The following is a 17,216-nucleotide window of genomic DNA, read 5'->3' on the forward strand; positions in this document are numbered from 1 at the left end:
TACATGAAGATGTTCTTCCTCTGCCTGGTCAGGCAGACTCCATCTCTTCCCAGCAGACTTTCTTCTCAAACAGCATTCCATGGTTAATGAAGCAAAAGCCCTCCTACCAACACCATGTATGCAGTCATGCATTCATCTCCAGGATGCACATGTCCCTGCCTGCACCCTTAACCTCAGTCTGGAGATGGATGAGAACAGAACCTGTGCTCCTGACTTCTTCACCCTGGTCTCACTCAGAGCCCTGAAGTCGCTGCTGATCTGCTCGGAGTGAGACCTGGCAATATCATTAGTGCCCAGCTGGATGAGCAGCATGGGGTAGTAGTGAGAAGGACAGACCTGCTTTAGCAACCTTTCCATAACATCTTGGAGGCAGGCAGCACACCTCCCAGGATATCATACTGTCATACCAAGAAAGATAAGCATTTATTTTTAAATGAAAAAGCAAATTTATTCCAAAAAAAATCAGAGACCATCATATTTAATACATGCAACTATGATTTATTCCCATTAGATCTAGCTTTGGGGAAAATATGTACTAATTATTTTTAATTAAACAAGGTAATTCAAAATTATACTTGTAAGCTTTCAGATACTTGAAGCTGTGCTAAAGTTCAAACAAAAAATTAATTTTCAACTGATTTACATGAGTTACTCATACTTCTGCAAAGTAGTGTGTGTTAGTTTTTTTTTTTTTCCTAAAGAGTCACTTCTAAGAGAAATCAGATCTAGATATATAGGTCCAGGATCTAAATCAACACTTCAGGTGTTCGAAGTTCATATAGTGAATCTCCAAATATATATTTTCACCTCTGTGCTGCAGCAAATCAGGTTTTCTATAGTTAGAAATGCATGAACTCCACCTCAATTATAGAAATATTAAGTGATGTATTAAAACCCAGGTCTATGATTTATAGCTAGAGTGCTAGCAGGATTTCTATGCTGTCAGTTCTGCATGTTACCACCAATGTAATTCCCTACCTCCATATATTTTGAGAGTTTGTTCATTATTGGATAACCTTACCTGAAACAACCATTTAGGAAGATAACAATACCCAGCCACCGCTACAGACTAAGACCCCAGTCCTGCAATGAACACAGACAAACCCTGAAACCAGCACAGAGCCCCATTAATAATGGGGCAACACATAGGCACAGGGATCTGCCTGCACAAAATTCATTAAACAACTGGCATTTTAGAGAACATAAGATCCTGCAATTGACTGTGCAAGGTGCATCTCCATGGAGCTTCCATGATTTCCATGGGGGTGAGCCCACAGGCAGCCAATTGCAGGAACATGGCCTAAGCCTCAGACACAATTAATAGGGTATTAGAGTATTGTATTTATAGTCATGCTGATGCCTCTTGGATTGGTCCTTGGATGGCTACAGCTTCAATCTCAACTCGTGCATCCTGTGGGGAAAACATTGAAGCAGAACAGGAATTTAGAGACCTACAACTTTAAAAATTTTATTGAGCATAGTGCCCTTTAGAAAAAAAACACTTTGGAAAACCACCGATGTTGCTGTTGCAAAAAGGTTTATTCTGCAAATCGTGATTAATTTTTTTGTATTAATAATTTCTTCAGCAATGTTAATGAAAATTGAAAGCTTTCTTCTAATCATTCTTCTGTACAGAATAATCCCTTATCCCTGAAGAGATGTTTCCTCCCCTTTAATGTTACAATAGCTATGTGTGTGTGTCTGTGAAAGAGATTACACATTTTAACTACATAAGAAAAAAATCCTTCACTAAAAACAAACTATTCAGAGGAGTTAGCTATGAATGAAAATCCTCCAGCTGCAAGAAGTTGAGAGACAGAGAGAGATATTTATAGAAGAACAATTGCCACTCACTTTTGGCAAAGCAGCAACCTGGTAGGCAGCTCTGGCTGGGAAGTTACTCCTGAAAACTATAGTTTAAAAGATAAACAAATGAACGAATGGTTTAAACTTTGCCCTAAAAGACATAGTTCAGAATTATCTATAGAGATACATATACACAGTAGAACATTTACAGTTTAACAGCTATGAGACAAAAATTGCTCAATTTTTTGGCTTGCTATACAATCTCAGTAATTTACTTTTTCATGATCAAGAAGAAACATATAGATCAGCTTCTCTTATACGATGCAGCCACTGTTTATACCACTGGCATAGAATGGCCCTAAGCACCAGCTTACTTGCCCCAGGAAAGGTCACCACAGTATATGGGTGATCTTCCAGAGACATAGTTGATGTGGGGGCTCTCATATCCAGATGAGCAAGGAAAAGGGGCCCCAGACAAAGGAGGGGCATGGCAAGGATACCTTGCATTACACACAAACTCACCTAACATACGAGCCCACCCTGCACAGAGCAGTACCAGGATCAATGGAGAGCAAAGGGAGTTTTCAGCTACCTTTATACAGTATGCCCTAACCTGCACTCCATGCAGTTTAATTGAACTCCATGATTAGGCTCCTACTTTGCGGATACCAAGCTAACAGAGTAAGAGATCTGGTATAACACTCTGCAAATTCAGCTGTTGTAGACAGCTTTTACTAGTAAGTTTTAATTCTATGATCAGCACCTGACAACAAGGTCTTGTTACTGAATCAGGTTAATAAGTCACAATGAAAGAGCAAACACCAAATGTGTTAATGAATTACAGCTACAGGGGAGCCTGGTAATGAGCAACTAGGTATTTGACTGTTCTGCATATTGTACATATGCCCACGGAATTGCATTTTGACATACAAAAGAGAGACTACTTCAGATTCAGAAACCACACCTAGCATAAAAGAAAAACAGTTACTTGAGGCCAGAAGCTGCTACTGATTTAAAAATTGAGTATACACATATTTGGATTATATAGATAAGTACTCAGGGTCCCATGTTCCTGTTTCAAAATGCAGAATTGGGCCCTTTAGAATCTCCTACCTCAATGTACTCTAAATTTTACCAACTATCCTTTATGTTCTCAAATAGGAATGGTGTTATCTGTAATACTTGTACTAAACAACCAGCCTCCCACCGAAGAATTCAACAGATTATTTCAAGATAGCAACAGATAAACAAACACGCACAACCCCAGACAACTCGACAAATTAATAATTTGAAGGCTGCCTACAGCAGCATAACATTAGGGAAAATACAATGGCATGCATGTAGAATTGTAAAAAGTCTGCACATATTTGGCTGTACGAGTCCAGCAATATAAAGGACCTGATTTTCACTAGGCTCTGCAGTGTTTAAGAGGCATACCATTTTGGGCTCTGGTAAACCATTAAGCTATGCTCAAACACTGCTAGTTCTCATTTGGTACAAGACATACAATCCCCACCTCCTCCTCTCAGATGGTTTCTAAGTTGCTGAGAGAGAGAGAGAGAAAGCCAAGAACATACCAAATTAATTTTCATATTTATTATTCAGCCATATTGAACTGAGCTCTCTGTTCTGAGAGAGCCCCTCTTCACAAGTTTATATCACAGACAATATTGTATTTGCCCATCTCAGAGTGGTCTTGTAAGAAGAATTAGCTGAAGTCTAAAGTGTTATGTGAAGGCTGTTTTTTTTTGTTTTTGTTTTATCTTGTTGAGTCTATTAAAAAACAATTTATGCACAGAGTGTTAGAATCCCACAATGTTAGTGAGTGCTAAATTTTGTTTCTGGATTACTAGTTTATCTGAGAGAACTGTAAGACCAGACACCCTATCAACTACATATGTGAGCAGGTTCCAGAGTGCAAGTTTCCATTCTGATCCATCTGTTTTGGCTGTCATATGAATGTAAGTATATAGTTCCACTTTCACTCACTTTTGATAGAGCCATACCCCTCTGAGGGGCTCTACAAAGCATGGGAGACATGTACATTGGGAGATCTACCCCATTGAAGGATGAAGTATTATAGCAGTGTCACTTAAACGCTGAAGCTGCCCTTCTAATACACCAAGTTTTGTGGATCTACAGTATGACTGACACCGTCATTTGGCCCTATGATTTGTGTAACGTAGGCATGGAATTTGAATCCTATCCATAATCCTTTTTACATATGGACTATTAAGAGCACATTAAACTGAGAAAGGTAGAGATTTAGCTAGCAGGAATAATCTGAACACTTGAGTCATTGGGAATGACTAATATTCCTACTAAAGTTACGTATAAACTATGCTTATTTCTAAGTCACTTTCCTTTTTGCTTTGACTATCCAGTTTCAACCCATACCTTACAGAATGTCAAAATAGATTGTCATTAAGTTTTGCTCTTAGTGAGCAATAAAACTGTACAAGATACTGCTAAAATGGAAACAAAAACATCCACTTACACTGCTTGTAGGTTTCATTAATATCACTGAAGTCCTTCATGTCAGCCATCAGCACAGTAGTCTTTACAACTAGACGTTACACAAATGCAGATATTATGGAGTGCTGGGTTGTATGCAGCATGAAAATCCCAGTGCATTTCTTTAATATTCAGCTCATATACTTCGTTTTACCTCAAGTGATAAACCTCACCCACTCTGAACACTGACATCTATTGTTCAAATAAAAATGAAGTTAGATCCACTCATACCAACTTATTACACTAGATCATGACATTTTAGAAATGCTGCATGCACTACTGCTTTCACAAGATTTTTTTCCTAATTAAGCGCAGTGTCAGGAATTTTCAAAGGGGCACACACCTATAGACTCACTTCATGCTTTCATTGCCACCTAAGGGAAATGAATGGGAACTGGGTGTTCCTAAAGCAGCTTTGAAAATCGTAACCTTAAATCCCTTTGCGAAGCTCATTTCTTCCATGAAGAGCACATGTGTTACTGTACCCTAAGCCATTGCCTTTTCAAGGCCTTGTCTACACTATGATTTTTTGTTAAACCCCCTTTTAAGCCCCCTCCCCACACCTTTCCCATTGCTAATGCTTTCTCAGCTCCACAGTTATAGCACTAGTGTTGGCAGCATTATAAGCCCCAGGGGTGGGATTCACAAAGGTGTTTAAGCAGCTTGAAGCCAATGGGAAACAGGAACCTAAATACCTTTCTAAATCTCACCCCAGTTCCTGTAGACCTGCTGAGTTGAGTTAGAGGACAGGATGCTTAAAGTGTCAGCCATCTGGAGCCCCCTCTACAGATGGGGCTGAAAACAGTAGCATCACTATTCAGAAATTTGGGGCAAGGACAGCCTAGTGTACACACCCCTCAAATAAAAATCTTTCCCTGGGTTTCCCAGGTGTACTGGGTTGTCTTTTCAATTTTAAAATCCTTAGGTCTAGGATCATATTTTCACAGCTATAAGCACCAATTGTGTATTCAACAAAAGATTCCCTTAAAAGAGTCACTTTATTTTCTTCTCTAAAAAAAATACTTGGACATCTCTACTATTGTTATGTAGGCACTCACCATTGGAGTAGTCACAGCCTGCAGCCTTCAGGATTTCGCCTATATTTTTTAGTGCCTGTCGAGAAGAAAAACAGAGCCTTGAGGTACTGACGTTAAAGTTATAGCTTCTCTACATACCAGCACCAAAGATGTAGCTATCAAAGTTTACTCAAGACAACCTCAGATGGTAGCCAACCTTTTCGTTAGACAAGAAAAGTAGGTTACGAATCATCTTCCACAGTGACTGAACTTCCAGCAGGGCTTCCATTTTCATTCCTGATTTAACTCAGGAAAAGGCACATACGTAAGATGAGGGACTCCCCACTGCACAACAGCAAGGTCAGAAGGCAATGGCCAGACAAGTAGGCCAGCTGGCCCTACAATTCTTACTTAGCTCCCCTCCCTGGGGTCTGCTTGGAGGCTCAGTCTTTGTTATAAGTATCTAATGAATGAGTAACAAGGTAGGTGAGGTAATATCTTTTAATGGACCAACTTCTGCTGGTGGAAGGGACAAGCTTTTGAGTGTCACAGCACTCTTCCTCAGGTGACAACACTGCAAACAATCAGTAATTGTCCCATTAGATTTAAAGCACCATTTCCCCCACCCAGCTTGAAATAAGGATTTCTCACTATTTTCCTACCCACCCTCCCATTATTTGGGTAGAGGAAGGCAAGGATGGGGAGGAGGCATTTTCTTCTACTTTAGTGCTCCCCCAGCTCCCTGGATTGCTGTGAGGGACGGTCTCCAATTCTCCAGCCTCCATGTTTGGGCCTCTGTTCTCTGTGAATACAGTAGCTCCAGGGCCTAAACAAAGGCCAAAGATTAAGACACTCAAATATTAAGTTTACTGCTAGGAGACTTTGGATAACTTCTTACCTGTTTAGTTTCTTCTTTTGTCCCTCCAGGCACAAGCTGACTAGTACAAGGATCCATGCCTAGCTGTCCTGCGATATACATGGTCCGGTCTATCAGCACTGCTTGACTGCAATTGTAAGTCATACATATATTTGCAGTTCATCCAGAAAAATCTTATTTCCATTCAACCACTCAGAACTATTTTGAGCAAACCTCTTGAAGAAATATTTCACCTTTCCTCCCATTAATTTATAACATTTTATGGAGGTAGAAAACTCACACTGGGAAGGTGGCACCGTGGCAACAGACTTTGGAAAGTAAAGTACTGTGTAAGAATCATAGGGCCAGTTATTTTTAGTAGTAGAAAAGGCAGAGTCAGTGTTTACTGAAAACAGAAAAGTTAACCTGGTAACAAAAAGAATGTCACTTTCAAGCTTCTAAAAAGATATATTTCTACTATCAACAACACCCCTACTCACTTTCACAAGTCTTGCCCATAATAATTAAAGTGGTGCTTTCCATCCCATGCTCACCAAGTGCTTTTACAAACATTGTTATGTCTCAACACCACCGAGATTCAGGTAAGAGATACATTACTGGCAGCTTGGACCAGTGGTATAGTGTTAAATTATGACTCAGGAGACTTGGATTCTATTTTCTTCTCTGCCACTATCAGCACTGTGACCTTGGACACGTTACTCCATGTCTCTGTGGCTCAGTTTTTCCATTTGTAAAATGGATATAATGCTTTCCCATGTAAAAAGTTTTGAGATCTACAAGCGTTATTATAAAGCTCACTTCACCAGTCACTGAAGTGAAACACAAGAGCTGTTTAATAGTGCACAGACACAGTACACAAAAGATTAGGGCAGGAAATGAAGAATGCTTTGTCTGCGAAGTTCAACATGCAGCTTACCAAATGAAAGAAGGAAAAGCCCCAGGAAAAAGACTGACAACCGAAATGATAAGAGCTGGAGGCCAAGACCTCTGGGAAACCCTAGATCGGAGGTTTAGCCATTACTTGGAAATGGAGAAGGTACCGTCTAGCTGGAAGAAGTCCAACACCATTTTGCTGTACAAGTAGGGTGATTGTGAAAATCTAAAGAACTGTTGTCCAATATGCCTGCTCCTCACATGTCTACAAGTTGTTCACCAAAATAATAACAAACCGACTCTCACAGAGTCTGGACGAGCAGCAACCGAGAGAGCAGGTAAGTTTTCAAAGGAATTTCAGCAGAATGGATCATATTTTCACTATAAACCGGCTATTGGAATGCTCAAGGGAATACAAATTGCCTTCATGCATTGCCTTCGTTGATTATGAAAAAGCGTTCAACAGCGTAGAGATCAATACAGTGTTAAAAGCTCTTGCAGAGCAGAGCATTGAAACAAACTACACCTCTACCCCGATATAATGCGACCCGATAGAACACAAATTCGGATATAATGCGGTAAAGCAGCGTTCTAGCGGGAGGCGGGGGCGTGGGGGCTGCGCACTCCAGTGGATCAAAGCAAGTTCGATATAATGCAGTTTCACCTATAATGCAGTAAGATTTTTTGGCTCCCGAGGACAGCGTTATATCGGGGTAGAGGTGTACATCAAACTACTAAAGGAAGCAAATTCTGACTACCCTAGAGATATAACTCTGTTTGACATCCCCTTCGCATTCCAGTTAAAAAAAGGTGTGAAACAAGGAGACCCTGTTTCACTGAAACTCTTCACAGCCTGCCTCAAAATGGTAATGAGGCAGATGAATTGGAAGGGTGGAATCAACATCAACAAAGACTAGTTAAACACCTCAGATTCACGGACGATATCATGTTGATTGCTGAAAATACTATCAAACTACAGAAAATACTGCAAGAATGCAACACAAAAAGCAGCCAAGTCAGGCTGAAACTGAACCGCTCCAAAAAAAAATGTATGCGGTCTGATGCCTTGCCAAAAGCCCAAATAACAGACAAGGGAGAACAAAAGAAGAAGTCAAGCAATACGTCTATTTAGGCCAAGAAATTAACATGTGCCACCATCAGAAAGGTGAACTCTCACAAAGAAAGATAGCTGGTTGGCACACATCAATTCTATCACGAATGTCCGCCAAGGGAGGGAAAAAAAAAGTCAGCAAGACAACATGCACCAACCTCTTCAACTCAACAATACTGCCAGCAATATTATATGGCAGCGAAACATGGACGCTGATGAAGATACAGGAGCAGCAACTGTCTGTCATAGAGAGGGCGATGGAAAGAAGAATTCTGGGGATTTCAGTCCACAACTGAGTCCCCAATGAAGTGATCAACCAGCAGAGTGGAGTGCAGGCCATTGTTGTTGAAAGCAGGTACAGTAAAAAGTGATTGGTCGGGCATATAGCAAGGCTCACTGACAATGGACTGCAGCTGTTGCCGACGGTACTAGCATCACGGCCCACCTTCAAAGAGATGGGGAGATTTCATCGTGAAAAGACATGGCCGCACATGGAGAAGGAAGACCAGGATAAGAGAATAATGGAAGACATGTTGTGAACAGAACAATCTATATGAGGGCTGAAGGACTGATTGATCAAGGTGAATTTAGATTGGTGGATTGTAATTGCCTGAACTGGAATTTGTTTCCCTCCCTCCTATTCAAAATGAGGTAAGAAATAAAAAGCTATAATAAAATATGCAGTTACTAAAATACAACTATTCTTATAAAAAATCTCATAGATATTAGTGATACAAATAAAACGCCAAGCCAAAGATTTACAAAAAGTAGACTAAGACAGCTGATATTTTTTTAATTTTTACTGGACATACCAAGTGTTTCGATTACTTAAAGCCACATGACTTCAACATGGAATTGTTAAGAACAGGGCCAGCTCTAGCAATTTCGCCGCCCCAAGCATGGCGGCATGCCGTGGGGGGCGCTCTGCCGCTCGCCGGTCCCGTGGCTCCGGTGGACCTCCCGCAGGCATCTCTGCGGAGGGTCCGCTGGTCCCACAGCTCTGGTGGACCTCCTGCAGGCGTGCCTGCGGATGCTCCACTGGAGCCGCGGGACCAGCGGACCCTCCGCAGGCACGCCTGCGGGAGCTCCACCAGAGCCGCATGCTGCCCTCCCGGCAACCGGCAGAGTGCCCCCTGCAGCATGCCACCCCAAGCACGCGCTTGGCGCACTGTGGCCTGGAGCCGGCCCTGGTTAAGAATATGTCATTCCAAAAATACATAGATCACGAAAGTCTTCTAGGAACTTCCTGGATTACTTTTCTTTATTATAAGAGTGGGTAGGTTTGTTAACGTTGGTGACCTAGGAGCTTTAAAAAGAAGTGCCTTTAATTTTCAACAGTAATGTAAGGAATGGAAAAAATCTAAAACAGTCAATTAAATCCACATTTTTAGTCACCAGTTGGCCAATGCTTGACAAATCAGCTACAAGTTGGTTACAGTTGCGAGGTTAAAAATCTGCACACCTGCTCTCTGGTATTGCTGCAATGTGCTGAAGGGCTAACTTTAGAGACATTTATGTTTCATTCTCAGCAAATTCAGCATATTTTGATTGCCACAGAACATATGGCTGCTAGCACAACACCCAGTCATTTTGGACAGCATACAATTAAAGACTTCAGAGCCAATTGCAAAACATTATGTAAATATCAAAAGAAGATTTATTGAAATAGAGTTGCCCAATAATAATGCTTCTATTCACTGCAATAAAGAGATTGAAAACTTAAACAGTATTTCATAATACAGGATGACAAACCTACCATTACACAGCCACAATTAACATCTGTTCAGTGATAATTTTTCTTTTTTTTTAAATTTCCAAGAATATTATGGAGCAAAGAGTTTTGTGGCACCTTATAGACTAACACACGTATTAGAGCAGGAGCTTTTGTGGGTGAATACCCACTTCATCGGATGCATGTAGACATTTTGAATATTATGGACATGTCTTCATTGCAAGAGGTCTGCAGTACACATGCACTGTAATTTCCCCATCTCTGTGTCTGTCCCCCACAACTCCCAACGTGTGGAATTCTCACTTTATCATTGGTGACCTCCCAGAAAACACCATCCTAGCCACCATGGATGTAGAGGCTCTCTACACAAACATCCCACACACAGATGGAATACAAGCTGTCAGGAACACTATCCCTGATGATGCCACAGCACAACTGGCTGCTGAGCTCTGTGCCTTTATACTTACACACAACTATTTCAAATTTGATGACAATATATATCTCCAGATCAGTGGCACTGCTATGGGCACCCGCATGGCCCCACAATATGCCAATATCTTCACGGCCGACCTGGAACAACGCTTCCTCAGCTCTCGTCCACTCACACCCCTTCTCTATCTACGCTACATTGATGACATCTTCATCATCTGGACCCATGGGAAGGAGACTCTGGAAAAATTCCACCATGATTTCAACAGCTTCCACCCCACCATCAACCTCAGACTGGACCAATCTACACGGGAGGTCCACTTTCTTGACACCACGGTGCAAATAAGTGATGGTCACATTAACACTACCCTATATCGAAAACCCACCGACCGCTATGCCTACCTTCATGCCTCCAGCTTCCATCCCGGGCACATCACACGATCCATTGTCTACAGCCAAGCACTGAGGTACAACCGCATCTGCTCTAACCCTTCAGACAGAGACCAACACCTACAAAATCTCCACCAAGCATTCTCAAAACTACAATACCCGCACAAGGAAATAAGGAAACAGATCAACAGAGCCAGACGTGTACCCAGAAGCCTCCTACTGCAAGACAAACCCAAGAGAGAAACCAACAGGACTCCACTGGCCATCACATACAGCCCCCAGCTAAAACCCCTCCAACGCATCATCAAGGATCTACAACCCATCCTGGACAATGATCCCACACTTTCACAGGCCTTGGGTGGCAGGCCAATCCTTGCCCACAGACAACCTGCCAACCTGAAACATATTCTCACCAGTAACTGCACACCACACCATAATAACTCTAGCTCAGGAACCAATCCATGCAACAAACCTCGATGCCAACTCTGCCCACATATCTACACCAGCGACACCATCACAGGACCTAACCAGATCAGCCACACCATCACTGGTTCATTCACCTGCACATCCACCAATGTAATATAAGCCATCATATGCCAGCAATGCCCCTCTGCTATGTACATCAGCCAAACTGGACAGTCTCTACGGAAAAGGATAAATGGACACAAATCAGACATTAGGAATGGCAATATACAAAAACCTGTAGGAGAGCACTTCAACCTCCCTGGCCACACTATAGCAGACTTTAAGGTGGCCATCCTGCAGCAAAAAAACTTCAGGACCAGACTTCAAAGAGAAACTGCTGAGCTTCAGTTCATCTGCAAATTTGACACCATCAGCTCAGGATTGAACAAAGACTGTGAATGGCTTGCCAATTACAGAACCAGTTTCTCCTCTCTTGGTTTTCACACCTCAACTGCTAGAACAGGGCCTCATCCTCCCTGATTGAACTGACCTCGTTATCTCTAGCTTGCTTGCTAGCACACATATATATACCTGCCCCTGGATATTTCCATTACATGCATCTGAGGAAGTGGGTATTCACCCACGAAAGCTCATGCTCCAAAACGTCTGTTAGTCTATAAGGTGCCACAGGATTCTTTGCTGCTTTTACAGATCCAGACTAACACGGCTACCCTCTGATACTTGACACTTTATCCCAGTTCACTAAGCCTCAACCATCTTTTCCTTCAAGTCCATCCTACTCTCGGTTCTGCAATGCCCACACGTGCTGCCAGCTTACATTTAAAGTTCCTCCAAGTTGTTCCCTTAGCCTCCCAAGTATGTTCTGCCTTGTCTAGTCTACAGGCCCCACTCAAAAAACGAGAGCCATACGGATCACGGACTTTGAACCCCACCGCAGTCACAGAGGTATCTGGGTGGTTCTCTTTGCAGCATCAAGGCCATCGCTCTACGAGGCAGAGACCGGCCCCGCTAGAGGAGCGAATGAGGCTGGCACGTTACCTGTAGGGGCCCGATGCAGCCGGTGCCCTTGGGGTGCTGATTATTCTCTTTACCAGGGTGGCCATGGCTGCCCTTTGCCACTCGCGAGGCTCTGCACTTCGCTCTCTGCGGACCAGCAGGCACAGTCTCGTTCTTTCACCTAAGGCTAAAGGTTCCACCCCCAATCTCACGTGTGGGCAAGGCACCGAACCGCGCATGCGTCTCCGGAGGGGCCAGGCACGCCTCCCAAGGAGAATACTGGGGGATGTAGTCTTTCCTGAAGAAGTCTTATGCGCGTGCGCGGTTTTCAAGGCGGCAGCGGGTCAGGCATGGCTGCGGTGGGCTGAGAGGCCGGGGAGCCGAGTAGTGCCGGGAGAGCGGTAACGGGGCACGGCCTGGTGGGACAGAGGCCGAAGCAAGCTGCTCCCACTCGGGGCATCCGCACCAGTCCGTGTTCAGGTAACGCCAGGGGGCCTCAGTGCTGTGTCCGCCCCCGCCCCCCCGCGTGCTGGTGCCCTGCCGGGCTCTCCCTGGGCTGGGGGTACCTGGCCGGCCCCCCCCCCGCGTGCTGGTGCCCTGCCGGGCTCTCCCTGGGCGGGGGGTACCTGGCCGCCCCCCCCCCCCGCGTGCTGGTGCCCTGCCCGGCTCTCCCTGGCAGTGCCTGACTGCTCTGGCCCTGTGCCGATTATCCCAACTCTGGCTGTATGCTGGTGCTGTGGCCCCTCCCTGGGCGTCCTGTGCCTGCATTGCAGCGCTAGCCCCTGAGGGGATGGCTCCCTAGCAGTCGTCCCGGCCGCGGACTGTGCTTGTAGCATCCGACATGCTGAGTCAGGAAGCGAAGGTCAGACGCCTGCATTGTGTGCCCCTCCTCCTTACCCCTTTCACTATGTTCACTCCATGGGAAGCACCTACTAAATGCCTCGTGCCTTGCTTCAGCCATTTCAGCAGCAGATGAAGTTCATTTTGGGATTTGGATTGGTTTGTCAGAGATCAGGGGTCAGCAACGTTTCAGAAGTGGTGTGTCGAGTCTTCATTTATTCACTTAAATTAAAGGTTTTGCGTACTGGTAATGCATTTTAACGTTTTTTAGGTTTCCCTCTGTCTATATATAATATAACTAAACTACTGTTGTAGGTAAAGTAAACAAGGTTTTCAAAATGTTTAAGAAGCTTCATTTAAAATTAAATTAAAATGCTGATGTTAAGCCACTGGCCTGCTCAGCACACTCCTGGCCTGGGGTTCTATTCCTCCAGGCCGGCAGCGGGCTGAGTGGGGCCTGTGACTGGAACCCCAAGTTGGCAGCGGGCTGAGCGGGGATGGCAGCCGGGAACGCAGCAGGCTGAGCGGGGATGGCAGCCGGGAACGCAGCGGGCTGAGCGGGGATGGCAGCCGGGAACGCAGCGGGCTGAGCGGGGATGGCAGCCGGGAACCCCAGACTGGCGAAAGGCTGAGCGGGGATGGCACCCCAGACCAGCAGCGGGCCGAGCTGCTCAGCCCGCTGCCAGTCTGGGGTTCTGGCTGCCGGCCCCTTGCCAGTTGGTGTCCGAGCCGCCGGCCCTGCTCAGCCTGCTGCCAGCCTGGGATCCTGGCCCTGCCCACATAGAGCGAGTACCTACCTTCTCCCTGGTTCTGGCCCATTCTCTTCCCCTCTCTCTCTGCACTGAGCTGAGGGTGGGGGTGCACTGAGCACAAGGCTGGGGGTTGGGGTGCAGGGTCTGGCCAGGAGCTAGAATGAGGGAGGAGGATCAGGGTTGAGGCAGGAGATTTGGGTGTGGAGCGCTTACCTGGGCAGCTCCCATTTGGTGTGAGGGGTGCAGGTGGGAATGTGGGGAGGGGGGTGCAGGAGCTCCCATTTGGTGTTCAGGGTGGGGATGTGGGGGGCGGTGCAAGAGTCAGGGCAGAGGGTGTGAGGGGGCTGGGTATGTGTGGAGGGTGCCGGAATCAGGGATGGGGCTGTGGGGGTGTGTGTGAATGCAGCGGGCTGGGGTGCAAGGGGGGCTGCAGGGGTCAGGGCAGAAGGCTGGCAGGTGGTGGGCTGGGACCGGGGGGTTATCCCAGCCCGCTGCCCTGAGTGGCTCGCAGCAGGGGGCTGGAGGGATTCGCCCCGCTCCTGCTTTCCTTCCGCAAGGCCCTGCTCCCACCTCCTTACTCGTCTGAGCAGCGAGGGCACTGGGGCTGCTCTTCTCCCTTCCCTTGCAAGGGCCATCGGCCGCAGGGAGGGAGAGGAAGCAGGGCCTGATGCAGGATGCTGGGGGAAGAGGCGGGGGAGGAGGAAGCTTGGCTGCTGGCGGAGCCTGCCATGCTGCTGGCAGGACCAAGCTTGCTTCTGCCCCTGCCAGAGAGAGCGGTAGGCTAGGGGCGGAGAAGAGCGGGCTGGGTCAGGCAGCATTTTTAATGGCATGCTGCTGCCTGCTGGGGTCCGGCTCAGCCCGCTGCCGGGGTTTGGCAGTGGGCTGAGCGAGGCCCTGGCAGGCAGCAGCGTGACATTAAAAATCGGCTCGCATGCTGTCTTTGGCATTCTTACCATAGGTTGCCAACCCGTGGCATAGATTATAAAATGGTTTCTATATAGCATGCAATCAAACCTGTCAAATATTTTGTGCAGTGGCTGGATTGTTTTAAAGAATCTACTTTCAGTTTTTCATTTAATTTATTTATTTCCTTAATGCCTTGTGTGTGCACTGATTTTGTGCTAGTAAAACTATTCTGCTAGGGTTTAATAATTAAATTGGTTCAATTTCTAGTGTGGATGCATTTCTCTGTGTAAAGGTGCGTTAGAAAACTAATCCTTCCAAGCTTAGATTTATCTATAAGTGTTGATTTTACCATACACCCACAAATGGAAAAAAAAATTTCCATTGATAACTGAAATTTATAGATGACTGAGAACTTATTAATTTGATTTAAGAATATTTTGATGAGTGATGGTGGTGGTTTTGTGTTTTAATGGCTAAAAAGCTTTAACTCTTTGAATCTCATCATTTACTGTTATTAGGTTATTTTCTCTCTCTCCCTCCCCATAATTTTGTTGAACTGAAAACTTAACTTGATAAAATTTAAAAATGCTTAAAACTTATCATGGATGTTATCTATTGAAATATTTTTTAAAAATTGAATTCTGCTCACTTATTTATACCACTGTAGCCTGTTGCTTTTTCCCTGACTTACAGGATTAGCTATTCCAGTGTAAAGCACTTTTATAACAACAGAACTGCAGCAACGTGTGGGGAAGTTGTACCACTTAACTGTACTGGTGTAAAGGTGAATGGTACGATCTGTGTGCATAAACAAGGCTTTGGGTATTGCTTTGTGATGCCAAGTAGACGACTACATGTGCTGATGGTCTCCTTTTTGAATTTTTTGTTGTTTGTTTGCCAGATATGTCTAATGCAAGAGAGAAGAAACGTGCCAAGAAAATGAGAAATCAGCCTGCCAGTGTCACCTTATCTTCTGATTGTGGACCATGTCATAGTGGAATACAGCACCATAATGGGGGAAGTAGATCATTTCAAACTCCAAAACCAGGTGTGAAATGTGTGAAGTTCATTCAACATTTATTGAATACAAATAATTTTTTTCCCAGCTGTCATCTTTTTGTATGTGGGTCAGTGTTTAGTGCTTTGGAACCGGTGGTACTACACCTCTACCTCAATATAACACGACTTGATATAACACAAATTCGGATATAATGTGGTAAAGCAGTGCTCTGAGGGGGTGGGGCTGCGCACTCCGGTGGATCAAAGCAAGTTTGATATAATGCGGTTTCACCTATAATGCGGTCAAATTTTTTGGCTCTCAAGGACAGCATTATATCGAGGTAGAGGTGTACTTTCTCTCTTCACCTAATTAGGTACATTAAATGTTTGTAAACAGATGGACTGATAGCATTATGTTTTTAGGGCCAGCCTTGTGCAAGGTTTCGTGCACTTCTTTAAAGGGATACCATCAACTTAAAAAGTGAGAGTTATGATTTCTTTTTTTTAAACACACTGCTTCTTAAAGAGATCACATAAGCTTACAGACTCTGGATCTGAATGAAAAATGACTTTTTTCTCTTTTTTCATTTAGTGAAAGTAACAAAGCCAACTACACAAAACATGTTCCTGTTTGAATAGGCCTTTCACAGAGAAGAGAGAAACACTTCTTCAAAAAAAAGAAAGCTGTGATTGTAAAACCACAAAACTTGATAGAGGGACTTATGGTCAGGAGTATTACCTGAAGCAACTTCTAATTTTCTTTAGAAACTGACTAGTTTCAAGTTGTTGGTGTCATCTTAATGTTCCTCATTCTTGATTTCTTGCTGCTTCATTGCTAGGCCTCTTTGGAGGCAGCTAATTGTAAGAGGAATGTTTGACATAAGTAAATGATCACAGAGGGTTATGCTGAAAGCACTCAACTCTTAGCCAGTTGAGACCTAAGATGGCTTATAACCATAGCCAAGATTTTTTAAAAATTAGTCTCCTGAAGCCTTGTTGAAGGCATATTGAAACATTCAGTGGATACTATTGTGTGATCAGTACACTTGAAAAATCAGGCCACTTATTTGTGCACTTGTGTCGTAGGATCCTAATTTCAGACACCCATTACTGAAAAATCTTGGCTTGGATCTCCAGTGTCGAAAACGTGCTTTAACTTGTGGCACAAAATTAATACCTTTCTTAAAAATAATAAGACTGTATATGTGAAACACAAGTACTTTTAACAAAAACACAGGTGTAACAATATATTTAAGGTAGACAAAAGAACCTAGAAAGATACCTTTATATATCTCCATAGCTTATGTGAGAAAACCCAGTTAAACACGTGATTGTGTGCTATGTAAATTAAGGGGAAAATACTATTTGTTTGTCTTTCTAGAACCCCATATATGCAAAACACCAGTTCATCCAGTCAGGTGCCGGGATCTTGCATTGGGAGCCATCACCGCAGACCTCTGCACAATCCTATTCTAGTCAATGGGACTGGGCAGTAGGTTCCATGCTGGCATATCTAATATGGTATTGAGGCCAAAGAATGGGCTGGACT

General features: G+C 44.2%; 4 protein-coding genes across 5 annotated transcripts in view; 2 read left to right on the plus strand and 2 right to left on the minus strand.

The window, feature by feature from the left end:
* The window catches only part of NIPAL2 (NIPA like domain containing 2), a 434,384-nt gene that overhangs the window by 263,229 nt on the left and 153,939 nt on the right, over window positions 1–17,216 (minus strand). The window lies entirely within an intron of this gene.
* Window positions 1–17,216, plus strand: part of ERICH5 (glutamate rich 5) — an 801,722-nt gene that overhangs the window by 33,395 nt on the left and 751,111 nt on the right. The gene's annotated exons all lie outside the window — the stretch shown is intronic.
* RIDA (reactive intermediate imine deaminase A homolog) lies at window positions 400–12,376 on the minus strand. Its single transcript, XM_050941444.1, has 6 exons — window positions 12,213–12,376; window positions 6,235–6,340; window positions 5,379–5,433; window positions 4,304–4,372; window positions 1,855–1,910; window positions 400–1,411 (listed from the first exon to the last, which is right to left on the minus strand). Exons 1-6 carry the CDS (start codon window positions 12,275–12,277, stop codon window positions 1,349–1,351), a joined length of 414 nt encoding a protein of 137 aa, XP_050797401.1. The 5' UTR covers window positions 12,278–12,376; the 3' UTR covers window positions 400–1,348.
* Window positions 12,478–17,216, plus strand: part of POP1 (POP1 homolog, ribonuclease P/MRP subunit) — a 40,474-nt gene continuing 35,735 nt past the window's right edge. For both annotated transcript variants that reach the window (XM_050940697.1, XM_050940698.1), the window contains exons 1-2: window positions 12,478–12,650; window positions 15,570–15,716. In XM_050940697.1, the coding sequence (XP_050796654.1) occupies window positions 15,572–15,716 (145 nt within the window). In that variant the 5' untranslated portion in view covers window positions 12,478–12,650; window positions 15,570–15,571. The remainder of the gene's footprint in view (window positions 12,651–15,569; window positions 15,717–17,216) is intronic.

The sequence above is a fragment of the Gopherus flavomarginatus genome, chromosome 2 (genome assembly GCF_025201925.1).
Source record: "Gopherus flavomarginatus isolate rGopFla2 chromosome 2, rGopFla2.mat.asm, whole genome shotgun sequence".
Classification (NCBI taxonomy): domain Eukaryota; kingdom Metazoa; phylum Chordata; order Testudines; family Testudinidae; genus Gopherus; species Gopherus flavomarginatus.